General features: G+C 39.7%; 3 protein-coding genes across 4 annotated transcripts in view; 2 read left to right on the plus strand and 1 right to left on the minus strand.

The window, feature by feature from the left end:
• LOC143877422 (SMAD/FHA domain-containing protein) overlaps positions 1–1,588 on the minus strand; it is a 28,465-nt gene extending 26,877 nt beyond the window's left edge. The window contains exon 1 of one of the 2 annotated variants that reach the window (XM_077379463.1): positions 200–1,588. In XM_077379463.1, coding sequence (XP_077235578.1) covers positions 200–475 — 276 coding nt within the window. In that variant the 5' untranslated portion in view covers positions 476–1,588. The remainder of the gene's footprint in view (positions 1–199) is intronic. The other variant, XM_077379464.1, reaches the window with a different exon arrangement.
• Positions 1,589–6,532: 4,944 nt separating this feature from the next.
• On the plus strand, positions 6,533–11,683 carry LOC143877424 (Leucine-rich repeat protein kinase family protein). Its single transcript, XM_077379465.1, has 3 exons — positions 6,533–8,413; positions 9,581–9,971; positions 10,060–11,683. The coding sequence occupies exons 1-3, from the start codon at positions 7,531–7,533 to the stop codon at positions 11,555–11,557; spliced, it is 2,772 nt and encodes a 923-aa protein (XP_077235580.1). The 5' UTR covers positions 6,533–7,530; the 3' UTR covers positions 11,558–11,683.
• Positions 11,684–11,808: 125 nt separating this feature from the next.
• On the plus strand, positions 11,809–13,166 carry LOC143877426 (hydroxyproline-rich glycoprotein family protein). The gene is made up of 2 exons (XM_077379467.1): positions 11,809–12,798; positions 12,933–13,166. Exons 1-2 carry the CDS (start codon positions 12,010–12,012, stop codon positions 12,972–12,974), a joined length of 831 nt encoding a protein of 276 aa, XP_077235582.1. The 5' UTR covers positions 11,809–12,009; the 3' UTR covers positions 12,975–13,166.
• The last annotated feature ends 28 nt before the right edge of the window (positions 13,167–13,194 follow it).

Here is a 13,194-nt window from a genome sequence, read left to right on the forward strand (position 1 = left end):
AAAAAAGATGACTTTAACCAACCCTATTCATTTTTTACTTAGGAACCTTCAATTTATGATAATGTCCCTCTAAATTAAGCACAATCATACCATTCCCTCTAAATTTTGGAAAGAAATTGTTTTCCCAAGAAATAATTTTCCATCGGAAACATTTTTCTTGCCATTCAAACAGGGCCTTAGGGTTTGAGAAAGATGCTACCTGCGGGCGCATCCTAGCGTTTTGGGAAATGGCGGTGAGGACGCCCCATACTCCGGGATCGGAATCTTTAAGAGGCTGAGCAGTAATCTTCTGAACGACCGAGAGGAGAAAATCCTTGGTGGTGAGAATTGGTTTGGACTGGGAATTCTGGGGCTGACGCGGCAGAGGAGAGTCCGTTTGAAAACGCACCTGAATCTCCTCTTCCGGGCTCAAAGCGGGCTTCGGAGCAAGAGGAATCTGAGGATTTTCCTGCTCTACTGGATCATCCAACGCCATGATCCTCGATATTCTGTGTGCAGGGTTCAAAGAAATGGGAGCACGGAAAGAGAGGATAGATGCAAAACCCTAAATCTCTGGTTTTCGAGAAGGGTAAGATGGTAATTGATGGTATTTTTGGTGTTTCGGCGTTGGAAGCTCGGAGCGTCGGAAGATGTCTTATTTTTTAAGGGTTTGGAGACTAGGGCTGTTTTATTTGTTTTCTTGGTTTGCCTCGTATTCAATGATATATTTCTCTCTTATTGTTAAGTTATTTTCGTATGAGTTTTATCTCTGAAAAGCCCATTGATCTTCCCAAAACATATAGATAAATGCAGCTCCAAATTTCCGTAGGAATAAAAATTACTTATATTTTAAAGTCAATTGCTTCTTTGGGGTAGATCTTATCATGGGCAGTTATGTGATATAGACAATGGATGGCCATTATCCTTAATTGGAATTTTATTTGAGTTTATAGAAAACTGGGTCTCTTAATTGATATCGGTGGTGGACGCATTTTATATTAAGATATTAGAGAATATTAATTATCAAATATGTGTTACAAATCACTCCCTCATACGCCTAGACTCACCTGGCACATCTTTTGCTCGGCTCTTTGTTCTTGTCCTGATAAGGTTTGTTTCTAGTGCACCAAGTTTTATGCTTATCTGGCTAAAGACAAGCAAATAGGGTTTTAGGCTAGGTTTCTATGTAATTTTGGAAAGAAAAGAGGATATGTTTTTAGTTGTTGTGGCTTGCAGCTTCGGCTGTTACGGCGGGAATAGGTTGTAGAGGATGGATGGGCTTCTTGGTTGGCAAAAAAAACCAGAGTGTTATGAAGAGTGCGACTCATATGGAAGTTGGAAAATGGCAGTTTTTTGGTGTGAAAACCTGCAGCACACAAGAGCAACATGGAACTCTCAGTCAGGATGGTTTCTTCTCAATTTTTTACCGAGATTTAGAGGGTCCTTTGCGTAGAAAACGACAAAGAGGAAAGGCTACTGGTCTGTGTGCAGGCTCAAAGAAATGGGAGCACGGAAAGAAAGAAGAGATGCAAAACCCTAAATCTCGGATTTCGGAGAGGGTAAGACGGTAATTGATGGTATTTTTTGTGTTTCGGCATTAGAAGCTCAGTGCGTCGATGTTTTATTTTTTAAGGGTTTTGAGACTAGGGCTGTTTTTTTTTTTGTTTTTTTTTTTTCGGTTTTCGTAGTCAATGATATATTGTTATTGATAAGTTATTTCTGAAAAGCCCATTGGTCTTCCCAAAACACAGATTAATGCAGTTCCAAATTTCCATACAAATAAAAAGGGTGATGATAAATTCGCACCACTTTAACGTGAATTGATGTTAAAAAAGGCACCTGATGATATGGGATGAGACTTGGTCTGGGGTAATTGCACCGTTCTCTCCCTCCGCATATGACTAATCAAGAACGAACTTCGCAATTAGAGTGACTCGACCTTCTCATGCACTGCAGAATGGTCCCATAAAGGATGAGAAAAGGGCTGCTACCGGGCTAGGACCGGCGCTTGCTGCCCGACTATCGCAACAATTGTAGCGGCCACTAACAGGCTCATTCAAGGATGCGAATTATCCTACAGTGGGTGCGAATTTATCATTGCCCAATAAAAATTATACTTATATTTTAAAGTTAATTGCTTTTTTGGGGTAGATCTCGTCATGGGTAGTTATGTGATAGACAGTTGATGGACATTATCCTGAAATACATTTAAGTCAAGACAAATTTTTTTTTTTTTAAATGGCAAGATGATTTCATTAAAGAAAGAAGCAGACCGAGATGGACCAACCCCAAATTACAGAGGACAGAAAAACAAAACAAAAACAAGAAAATATTCAAGGAGGAAGTAAATCGAACCACTCCAACTCCACCCGACTAACCCTACCCCTAGCCAAAGAATCTGCCTCCCTATTTGCCGATCTCCGCACATGATTGAAGACAATAGAAGACCCCGCAATTCAGTCATCTATTTCATAAAAAAAATGAGAAAATGTCCAAGGAGGCTCTCTCAAACCTTTCAATCAACGAATCACGTTTAGATAATCACCCTCCACAATAGTACGATCCATTTTTTCTCTATCAATGAAAATTTAAGTCGAGACAATAGAAGACCCCGCAATTAAATTATCTAAGTCAAGACAATCGTTCCTGTGATCTATCCTGAATTGGAATTTGATTTGAGTGTAAAGAAGACTTTATTATAGATGGAGCCCTATCAATTGATGTTGCTGGTGGACGCATTTTATATTAAGATATTAGAGAGTATTGATGATCAAATACATGTTACACATCACTCCTCTCTTACCCCTGGATTCACTAAGCACATTTTTTGCTTTGTCCCTGTCCTACTTAGGTTTGTTTCTGGTGCACCAAATTTTATGCTTATCTGGCTGAAGGCAAACAAATAGGATTTTAGACTCGCTTTCTATGTAGTTTTGGAAAGAAGAGAGGAGATGTTTTATGGTTGTTGTGTTGTAGCTTTGGTTGTTACGGCGGTAATAGGTTGCAATGGATGGCTAGGATTCTTGATTGGCAAAAAAACCAAAGAGTTTTATGAAGAGTGCGACTGGTATGGAAGTTGGAAGAAGGCTGATTTTGGGTGTGAAAACTTGCAGTACACAAGAGCAACATGAAAATCTCAGTCATGATGGTTTTTTTCTCATCAATCGACTAAGATTTAAAGGGTCCTTTGCGTAGAAAATGACCAAGAGGAAAGGTTATTGGTCTGCAAGGTGTTGTTCTTGGTAACCGAATGAGGTTGAAATGGGCTCTCGTGGTTTCTTCGGTTCGACGAGGAAGGTGGTCAATGGTGGTTGCCGATGATAGTTCCTGCTTTGATACCAACTTGGTGTGACAACAAAAGCTTGAATGAGCGGGGAGGTCACAATCTCGCTTGAAAGAAGAAGATAGATCATTGTTTTCCTTTAATGATGATTAAAAAAAACTCGAATCTAGAAGGAAGATAGAGGAAAAACCGAAACAATTTTGTTATTCAGTAAAAGATAGACAAGCTGTACATGCAACATACATCCATATTTATAGAAAAACAAAGCCTTCTTCTATCCAAATTCCATTTCTAATCTACCTAAGACCTAGTTAATCCCAAAACAAATAAACTAACAAGCAAAAGCATAAACAAGAAAACCGTCCAACGTCGTTGTCTATCAATAAGAAAACCCAACAACCTCCTTGCCACATAGGATTCATGGTGTTGATTCCCTGTCCACATTTGTCATTTGTGAAGCTAACAAAAACCACACCATGGTCCATTGTTGTTGCGACCACTACAATGAATTCGACTGAAGAGTTTGAAGAATGGTTTCTACTTATGGAGTTTGAACATCATTAATATTCACATGTATACACTTTGAATAATGTTTCTTAAGAACGGATAAATTATATGACGAAGGGCTGTTTACACATGTATTCATCATAACATCCTTGATATTTGATCCAACAGCAGCTCACTTTTTGAGGAGCTGTTGTTGGATTAAATATCAAGTGTGGTATTTCTAGTCACTTTTTTTTTGAATAATTGTAGTCACTTATCTTATACATCTGGATTTTTTGTATTAATTAGTAAATGAGAGTATAAATTATCAGTAAGAACTATAGTTAGCAAAATGCCGTTTTAAACTGTTTTTTTTTTTTTTTTTTGATAAAAAAACAAGCTTTATTGGTTTGTCATTTAATACTCTGTTTAAAACTTTTACAAAAAAAAATCTGTTTTTTTTAGTAAAATGTTTAAAACACGTTTTTTTTTTGCCAACTTTCCAACTTTACCCTCCGCTATATTTAGTAAATGACAATTTTAAAAGAACTGATACTTAGCACATTTTGGTATTCTCACAAACCATCATGTCTTTTATTATTTAAAGAGCCAATCAAAAGGTTATTACATTCCCCAAAAAGCTCTCACAAACCATTTTTGCCTGATCATGTTTTGCTAACTATGGTAGGAGTTGGTCCTGATCTGACCAATAAGGTATAAGAGATTATAAATTTATGGAGCATTAATTAATAGGGCCCAAATGGTATTGTATAGAGACGAGCATAGTTTTGGTTAATAGAATCGACGATGTCAAAAGTTCCTTGTATGTGCACATTCAAAACTAGAAACCAGATAATTAGACTTGGCCTAATTCACATATTTTTCTGAAAAAAATTCTTTTGCAATTCTCTACACAAGGAGTAAAAAATACAAGATCCCCGCCTACATAATGCCCAAAATGGCATTATCCCTTAACCCAATCTTCAGTTATGCATGCAACTTTTATACAAACCCAGTTCCTTTTCTAGTTGGCTTCTTTGTTTCGCTTCAATTGCAAATCCAGCTCATGCATTTCCTTTTCTTGCTTGTTTTGAGTTTGTCTTTAAGGGTATCATGACCCCTAGTTATTCGGCCTTTTACTTACACATTGTTCTAATGATTGGGCAGTGGTCTTGTTCCGCCATCGTATCATCTCTCTTTATTTAATATACTGGTAGGGGTCCTCCCGACCCAGCTTACCCATCAAAAAAAGAATTGTTAGTTTGGTTTGCTTTTGCACTGTCTTTGATTATATTTAGGAAAAATCTTTCCAAATCCCTAATACAAACAAGATGAAGGGTGAAAAATATATACGAGAGCTACGAGTATGGAAGTTGGGAAGTCAAAATTGAGCGTGGAACCATGGTTTAAAATTTCGGTTTCGGTAACCGTTTCGGACCCCACCGAAAACCGAAATTTTGGTGAAATCCGAAATTTGGTATTTTGGTTTGAAATTCCAGACCGAATTTTCAGAAATTCAAAAATTTGGAAATTTCGGCCGAAATTTTGTAACACTTTTTTTTTAACTTAAAAAAGGCATATAATCAAAATTTGGGCCGAAATTTGATAAATGGCGAAATAATGAATTTCGGCACATTTCAGTTTCGGTCCCCACCAAAATCCCAAATTTCAGTCTGAAATTTCGGATTTCGGTGGAGACCGACACCGAAACGGTCATTTATTTCGGCCGAAATTTGACCCAAAAAATCTGTTTTTTTTAATATAAATTTAATATTTCACAGAAATTTTGGCCGAAATTGAATATTGAATAAAATATTGGTTTCGGGTTTTGTACCAGATTTTGACCGAAATTTCAAAATTTAAAGGTCCGAAACCGGTACCGAAACCGAAATTTTAAACCTTGCATGGAACCACCTTTCTTCTGTGTTGGTTCAAAATATGATAGTGCGGATGCCAGTTCCCTTCCCAAACTTCTACAATTAAGGTCCCCGTTACAAGGAAGTTTTGTCTGATCATAATGAGTTTCCCTGTCCTGTCCCATTCAACGATGAATTTTTTGTCTTGTTTTATTCTCACTGGCCTGTGCTTTTTTTTAATACTCCCCAACGATGCATGGGGGCTTCTTTATTATAGATGTTTTGCTAATCATGGGGTTCCTCTTGTTTATTGCTCAAATTAAATAGAGCACTGCTAGGAAAATGGGTTTCCGTTTTTGGAAAAACATTTGAGCCAAGCCCAAATCCCAATAAAAGCAATAAATACAAAAAAGTGTCAAATCAACGCTCATTTCAGTCCCGTCTTTATTTTACAAACGGAATCCCGTTTTCAGTAGGTGGGGCCGTCTGGAAATCTGAGGATTAGGGCATGACCGTCTGGAAATCAAACGAAGGGTTTGGATCACTCGAACGAGAGACCCACTATACCCTGACAGGGTTGCAATTGCCACATTGTATAACAAAAGAGGTGGGCCGCCTTATTTCCATCCCCAATCGTTCCAGACACGTTTTCCTCCGACAATCCCCTCTTTTTATTACTCATGAAAGAACCCTTCTGCGATGGACGCTAGCAATTCCCATATATTACTACCGTGTTTTTTTAATCTCAGTAGACCCAAAACAAGGGGGTCGATTTATAGATAATCGGGGCTGGGACAAAAGGAAAAAGGGAAGATTCTGTGAGGAAGACCACAGACCCAACGTCTCGTGTCTCGTGCACCATGCAACTCCCTTCCCTGTTCCTTTTATTATTCTCTGTTTCACCTCTCTAACTCTAACCCAAATTACCTGTGGAAATTTCCATTCATCCTTCTTCCTAAAATATTTCTATACCACAAAAGAACACGTATATCTACTCAACCGGTCTGTTATATTAGTTGCAGCAAAAGCACATAAGATTTTCAACGCCATGGAAGATGAAAAGAGAGGAAAAGATAATAAAGATCTGGTAAATGAATGGAAGTGGAGATGAGTTAATTTAATGGCGTGACTGAGTGGCATGACAGGCGTCAAGCACGTGGTCTTCAGTTTTCATAACCGTAGAAAGTATTAAATTCCCTCACCTGCTTTTCTTTTTTCACGCAATTCATTCCCCTCTACCAACTGGTCGCCTTGGAATCTCCGTCCACGTCTCTCTCTCTCTCTCTCTCTCTCTCTCGATCTCGACATTTTTCACAGAAAAACGGAGGTCTGAAGACGGGAAGAGCTAGGGTTTGTGGACTGGAGAGATCCGAGGGATTAGTCTTTTGCTTGTGTTATCTGGATCTAGTTGAATCTGATTTCAGTAATAGAGAATTAGCGGCAGAGATCGCTTGATTTTGATATTCTGAAACATTTTCTCTTCTCGCTACTGTAAATTTTGTGCCGATAATGCGATGATCTGACGCAATTCTACGGGGATATATGATATCTCTGTATCTTTAGAGCTTGTAAATTGAAGGTTTGAAGGCCAAAGAACTTGGAATCCTGGAGAGATCAAGTGATTAATTAGTCGTTTGGCGTGGATTCTAGCGCTATTTAATGCTAGTTTCAGAAGTCACGGGATTTTGATTTTCTGGAATCTCTCCATCTTTTTCTCTATCTAAATCATCTTTTTCTTTTCCTTTTCTTTCGGATGCTATTTTGAAGGAGAAGAGAAGAAAAGATTTTGTTTGAAAAAGGACAAACTCTCGATCTCGTTGAGAAGGAAAGCAATGAATGATTATCAGACACTAATGATGATGATGTTTAGTTGTTTTTGTGGACTTTTTATTATATGTGAAGCTTATATAAGAAAAGTACGCGGAAATGAAGCTGAGTTTGACTAATTTTGTCTCTCTACTACTTCTCTCCGTCGAATCCGGGCGTTTAGATACGTATTCCGGCACTAGTTGCCGGAATGATAGATGTTCTCGTCCGAACATGAGCATATTCCGGCAGATTTTTATCCTGATTTTGCTCTTAGGATCTCGAACATCTGCCCTCACTACTCTCTCGGAAAAAGAGATACTGTTGGAATTCAAAGGAAACATTTCTAAAGATCCTTTAAACATCTTGAAATCGTGGGATCCAGCACCGGATCAAACTCCTTGCCAGAATTTCAACGGTGTTTTTTGCGATTCTGATGGAAATGTTGAGAAAATCGTTTTGCAGAATACGAGCTTCGTCGGAGTCTTATCGCCGAGTTTATCCGGCTTGAAATCTCTACGGATATTGTCGCTCTTTGGTAATCGGTTTACCGGAAATATACCTACGGAATTTGCAGAGATCGGAACCCTAAGGAAGCTTAATTTGAGTGAAAATGCATTTTCTGGAAGAATTCCTGAATTTATTGGTGATCTTCAGAGTCTTCGTTTATTAGATTTGTCGAAAAACTCATTTACTGGAGAAATCCCTTCGGTACTGTTTAAAAACTGCTTCAAAACTAGGTTTATTTCATTTTCGCAGAACACTCTCTCTGGTTCGATTCCTTTATCAATTGGGAATTGCTTGCAGCTAGTTGGATTTGATTTCTCATTTAACAATCTCAGTGGGAGTTTTCCTTCACAGATCTGTGACCCTCCGAGTATAGCCTATGTTTCATTGAGAGGCAACTCTCTGGAAGGAATCGTCCCAGACCTGTTGTCTACATGCCAGAGCTTGGAATTTTTGGACCTTGCGAGCAACTTGTTCGCTGGATTGCTTCCTTTTGATCTCCTGATATGAACTTTGTTTAGAGATCTGAACCGTATCAGGATCAGATTGTAAGCCAAGGCCAGATAACAATTTTCCCAAATAGTCAAGCATATTTTGGCAAAATTGATATTTAGACAATGTGGCAAACAGTTTGTGAGCGGATGAACATTCCAGAACAGCTCCTAGTTCCTCTAACCATTGAATGCCCAAAATAACAGCAGCCCCTTTAGAAGGTAGGAGGACTAAATCAAATTGGAATTCAGGTGTTTGGAGATTGAGTTTGACATCAAGGCATTTTTTAGGACAAAGTAATGATTCCCCGTTTCCAATTAAAACTCTGAATGGAGTGGGTGGTACTATTGGCCATTTAATTATTTTTGCTACTTGGTCCTTCACAAAATTGTGAGTTGAACCATCATCGATCAAAACATGGAGGGAATGGTTAGGGCTTACCCTTGTGAGATGTATAGTACTTGGATTTTGTTGACCGACGAGTGTGGGGAAGCTGATTTCCTCTGGTTTATCCCCCAAATTTGCAGTTGAAGTGTCCTCGAAAATTTCATCATTATCAACCTCCATGATGCAATCAGGGACCTCATCAATGGCTTCACCTGAAGTTCGATGTAGGTAGGGGTTTTGGAGACGGGTCTGCAATTGCTTGATCAGGGCGACGAGTTCTTCGTGTTGTTGTGATTGAGTGAGACGTATTTCGTTGATTTGCTGTTGGCAGAGCGTGAAGTGCTCATCGATCTTAGCTTGTGCATGGTGATTTTCTTCCATTGCTGCTGATAGGAGGCTCAATGAAAGCGCCAATGATATGAACTTTGTTTAGAGATCTGAAGCTCACACCCAAAACAGAGTATCGGAGAAGAGAAATGGAGAGAAGAGAGGAAAGAAAAAGGAAGAAGAAGAAGTCAGAGAAGAATATTGTTTGTTATTTTCTTGTTACCCTTTTCTGATAGAGTGGTCTCTTATAAGAGAACGTCATCATCAGTTTGTTACATCTATCTGATTAGTTACACACTTCATTAAGGAAGTAATTAACTCTATCCTAACTCTCATTATTGACAATCTAATTCTCCACATAATCCTTCATCCAATGCGGCTTGCTTTTGGCTCTTGCTGCTCTGTTATACCCCTGCTCTGAATCAGTTGAATTACGTGGCTGCTCTGTAAGTGTATCATCTCCTTGGATTGAAAAACCTCAGCTTTTTCAATGCCTCTTCTAACATATTTCAAGGTGAGATCCCTGAGATTGGTACCTGCACGGATCGGATGGAAATCTTTGACATTTCTGGGAACAATATAAGAGGGGAAATCCCGTCGAGCATTGCGAATTGCAGAAGGATTAGGGTTTTGAACTTAGGGTTTAACCAGCTGAATGGAAGTATTCCAGTCGAGATTGGGAATTTGAAGATGCTTTCTGCTCTAAGTTTGGAGAATAATTCGATTGAAGGAAATATTCCAGCAGAGCTTGGAAGTATTGAGTTTCTTCAGATTCTTGACCTGCAAAATCTTCGCCTCATTGGTGAAATTCCAGACGTTATAAGCAATTGCAGGTTCCTTCTTGAGCTGTGAGTCTAACATCCTTCCATAAAATTATGTATCTATCAATCAATTCTTTACGTTGAATTAAACTTAAATTTCAAGCTCTTTTTGTAGGGATGTTTCAGGTAACGATTTACAGGGAGAAATTCCTCAGAACCTTTTCAATATGACATACCTGAAAGTCCTTGACCTACACCAGAACCGGCTTAATGGAAGCATTCCATCGAGTCTAGGTAATCTGTCACGTATCCAGTGGTTTGATCTATCTGAAAATTTCCTCACTGGGTCAATTCCTTTCTCACTGGGAAATTTGACATCATTAACCCATTTCAATCTCTCCTTCAACAACCTCACTGGTACCATTCCTGTCAGTCCCACCCTTAAACAATTTGGTGCTGCTGCTTTCATCCACAATCCTGGACTCTGTGGTACCCCCCTTGACACTCCCTGCTCGGCAAATTCTGGCAATGGCACCACATCAGAAACCAAGCGAACAAGGCTGCTGAGTGTTTCCGCAATAGTAGCAATTGTTGCCGCCGCAGCAATCCTTACGGGGGTCTGTGTTATCACTGTTGTGAACATCAGCGCTCGTAGGAGGAGGAGGAGGGATGAAGAGATACTGGTTTTAGAGAGCACTCCGCCTACTTCCACGGAATCAAATGTCATTATTGGAAAGTTGGTTCTCTTCAGCAAGAGCTTGCCTTCTAAATATGAAGATTGGGAAGCAGGTACCAAAGCATTGCTTGATAAAGACTGTCTCATTGGCGGTGGGTCAGTCGGGACAGTGTACAGAACCAGTTTTGAAGGTGGGATTTCCATTGCGGTGAAGAAGCTTGAAACTTTGGGAAGGATCAGGAACCAAGACGAATTTGAACAAGAGATTGGGCGACTGGGAAACCTTCGACACCCAAACCTGGTAGCATTTCAAGGCTACTACTGGTCATCAACAATGCAGCTGATCTTATCTGAGTTTGTTCCCAATGGTAACCTCTATCAACATCTCCATGGTTTTAGATATTCTGGAACTACTAGTAGTAGCAGCCAAAGCGAGCTTAATTGGTCCAGGAGGTTTGGAATTGCTCTTGGTATAGCGAGGGCTCTAGCTTATCTTCACCATGACTGCAACCCCCAAGTTTTGCATCTGAACATCAAATCTACCAACATACTATTAGATGAAGGGTACGAAGCTAAGCTATCAGACTATGGCCTGGAAAAGCTGCTGCCCATGTTGGATAATTATGCTTTAACTAAATCCCATACGGCAGTTGGGTATGTGGCACCAGAGTTGGCTTGTCAGAGCTTGAGATTCAGCGATAAATGTGATGTCTACAGCTTCGGAGTGATCTTGTTGGAGCTCGTAACTGGAAGGAAGCCTGTGGAGAGTCCAGCAGCAACAGAGGTTCTGGTGCTGTGTGACTATGTTAGGGAGTTATTAGAGAAAGGCATGGCATCTAATTGCTTCGATCAAAGTTTGCGTGGGTTTGCAGAAAATGAACTGATTCAAGTAATGAAGCTGGGGTTGATATGCACTTCTGAAGCTCCGTCAAGGAGACCGAGCATGGCAGAGGTGGTTCAGATTCTTGAGTCCATCAGACCTAGTTTGGAATTGTAGTAATCAAAAGGGAAACACAGTAGAAACACAGCAAAAGGTATAAAAAAAATCAGTTGTGGGGTTGGTGTGGATTTGGTGACCAAGCCTGGAATAGCATAGGTAAAAAAATTCCATTCTTTTTCATTCTTTTCTCTGGTTACGATTACCCATTTTATGGGCATTTGTTATTTAACATTGTGATTCTGTTACAATAAAATCATTAGATTAATGGAATCAAAATTGAAAACTAAAGCAATTCCTATAACTGCTATTGAGTTTCATTATCAATTCTTTTATGAAATTATTATCAAATAGAGAGGGCAGCAGGTAGCTTAATCTCTCCAACCCCACCAAGGCTACAATGAAACCAAAACATATTGGGATTAGTTGCAAATTCTCTAACCCACCACTGCTCTCCCTCCCCTATATATGGTCGCCAATTCATATGGGATTGTTGTCCCTTTCATTTGAGGATGAGAGACAAGGAACTCTCAGAGCCCTGCTATAGGCAGCAGGTCAGACAACAGGTTTCAGTTCCATTTCTTTGGGAAGAAAAACCAGGGAAACCCAAGAAAGGATGGAGGCCAGAAAAGGTTCCAGTTACATCGGTTCCATCGCTGGCAAAGCTTGTTGCCTCTGTTCCCTTCCAATGGGAAGAGAAACCTGGAAAGCCACTGCTCCAGATTTCACAACCGCTTCCAAATGCACCTCTTCTTCCAATTCCTCCGGAAAGTGGTGATGATGAAAGCATGTTGGAATTGGATCTTAAGGCTTTTGATTTTAATAAGGATTATTCCTTTGACTCATCTATATCGCTCCTTGCAAATCGCCTTTTGACAACAACAGCAGAATCTAGCGCTGTTCCGGGGCATCAGTCATTGGCAATTGGAGGTTTAAAGCCACAAAAAAACTCCATTGAGAATACAGCGGAGCAACTTGAAACCTGGGCTCTGTCACTTTTAGAAACAGCCAGTGATTCAACTAGCTTGGTGGCTGGAAATATAAATTCAGGGACTTCTGTTTTGGAGTTCCTTTTCCCAATGTTTTCTCCTGATTCTGGTTTCCTTGATAAGATTAGCTACCACAAGAAGGGTTCCTCCATTGCTTTAACAGAATTGTCAGCAAAGGATAACAGTTACACGAGCGATTGTAGTGTAATTCTGAAAAGAAAGACACCAACCTTAGGAGAGTTGATACTGATGAGTCGCAAATTAAGTTATGCAAGGAAGGCGATCCCAAACAGGAAGCGGAGTCTCTCCATGGTAATTTCTCAGGCTTAAGCCCTTTCACAATACCCCTTCTACTAGATTATAATTCTTATTAAGCTGAAATTTGATTTTGGTGTTGGGACTGTATCTGTTAGTGTGTTTTTCTTGTCTGACTCTCACTATTGTAGGGATTCACGAGGAAGAGGGCATTTGCATGGTGCATCTGCTGAATGGGAGGCAATATGACCACCCATGGATTGCACAGGAGGCAGCTAAGCCAAAGACAGAAGCTGAAGCAGCAGAGCATTGCCGAGGAATCAGCAGTTCTATGACTTGTTTCATTTCTATTTCATTGTGATAATGGGCTCAGGCAATGTACATAACTCCTATGCAATGGATTTTCAAAGGTGTAAGAATTTCAAGGCAGATTAACTTTTGGATCTGTTGGAC

Source organism: Tasmannia lanceolata, unplaced genomic scaffold (genome assembly GCF_043159265.1).
Source record: "Tasmannia lanceolata isolate RefF3 unplaced genomic scaffold, GAP_Taslan_0.1 ptg000005l, whole genome shotgun sequence".
Taxonomy (NCBI): domain Eukaryota; kingdom Viridiplantae; phylum Streptophyta; class Magnoliopsida; order Canellales; family Winteraceae; genus Tasmannia; species Tasmannia lanceolata.

What these genes read in the sequence shown, in the direction of transcription:
- LOC143877424 (XM_077379465.1), top strand. Translation starts at nt 7,531, where the DNA reads ATGAAGCTGAGTTTGACTAATTTTGTCTCTCTACTACTTCTCTCCGTC. An exon ending in CGCTGGATTGCTTCCTTTTG is followed by an intron (nt 8,414 to 9,580) that starts ATCTCCTGATAT and finishes TGTAAGTGTATC; the next exon opens with ATCTCCTTGGATTGAAAAAC. An exon ending in TGCAGGTTCCTTCTTGAGCT is followed by an intron (nt 9,972 to 10,059) that starts GTGAGTCTAACA and finishes CTCTTTTTGTAG; the next exon opens with GGATGTTTCAGGTAACGATT.
- LOC143877426 (XM_077379467.1), top strand. Translation starts at nt 12,010, where the DNA reads ATGAGAGACAAGGAACTCTCAGAGCCCTGCTATAGGCAGCAGGTCAGA. An exon ending in GGAAGCGGAGTCTCTCCATG is followed by an intron (nt 12,799 to 12,932) that starts GTAATTTCTCAG and finishes TCACTATTGTAG; the next exon opens with GGATTCACGAGGAAGAGGGC.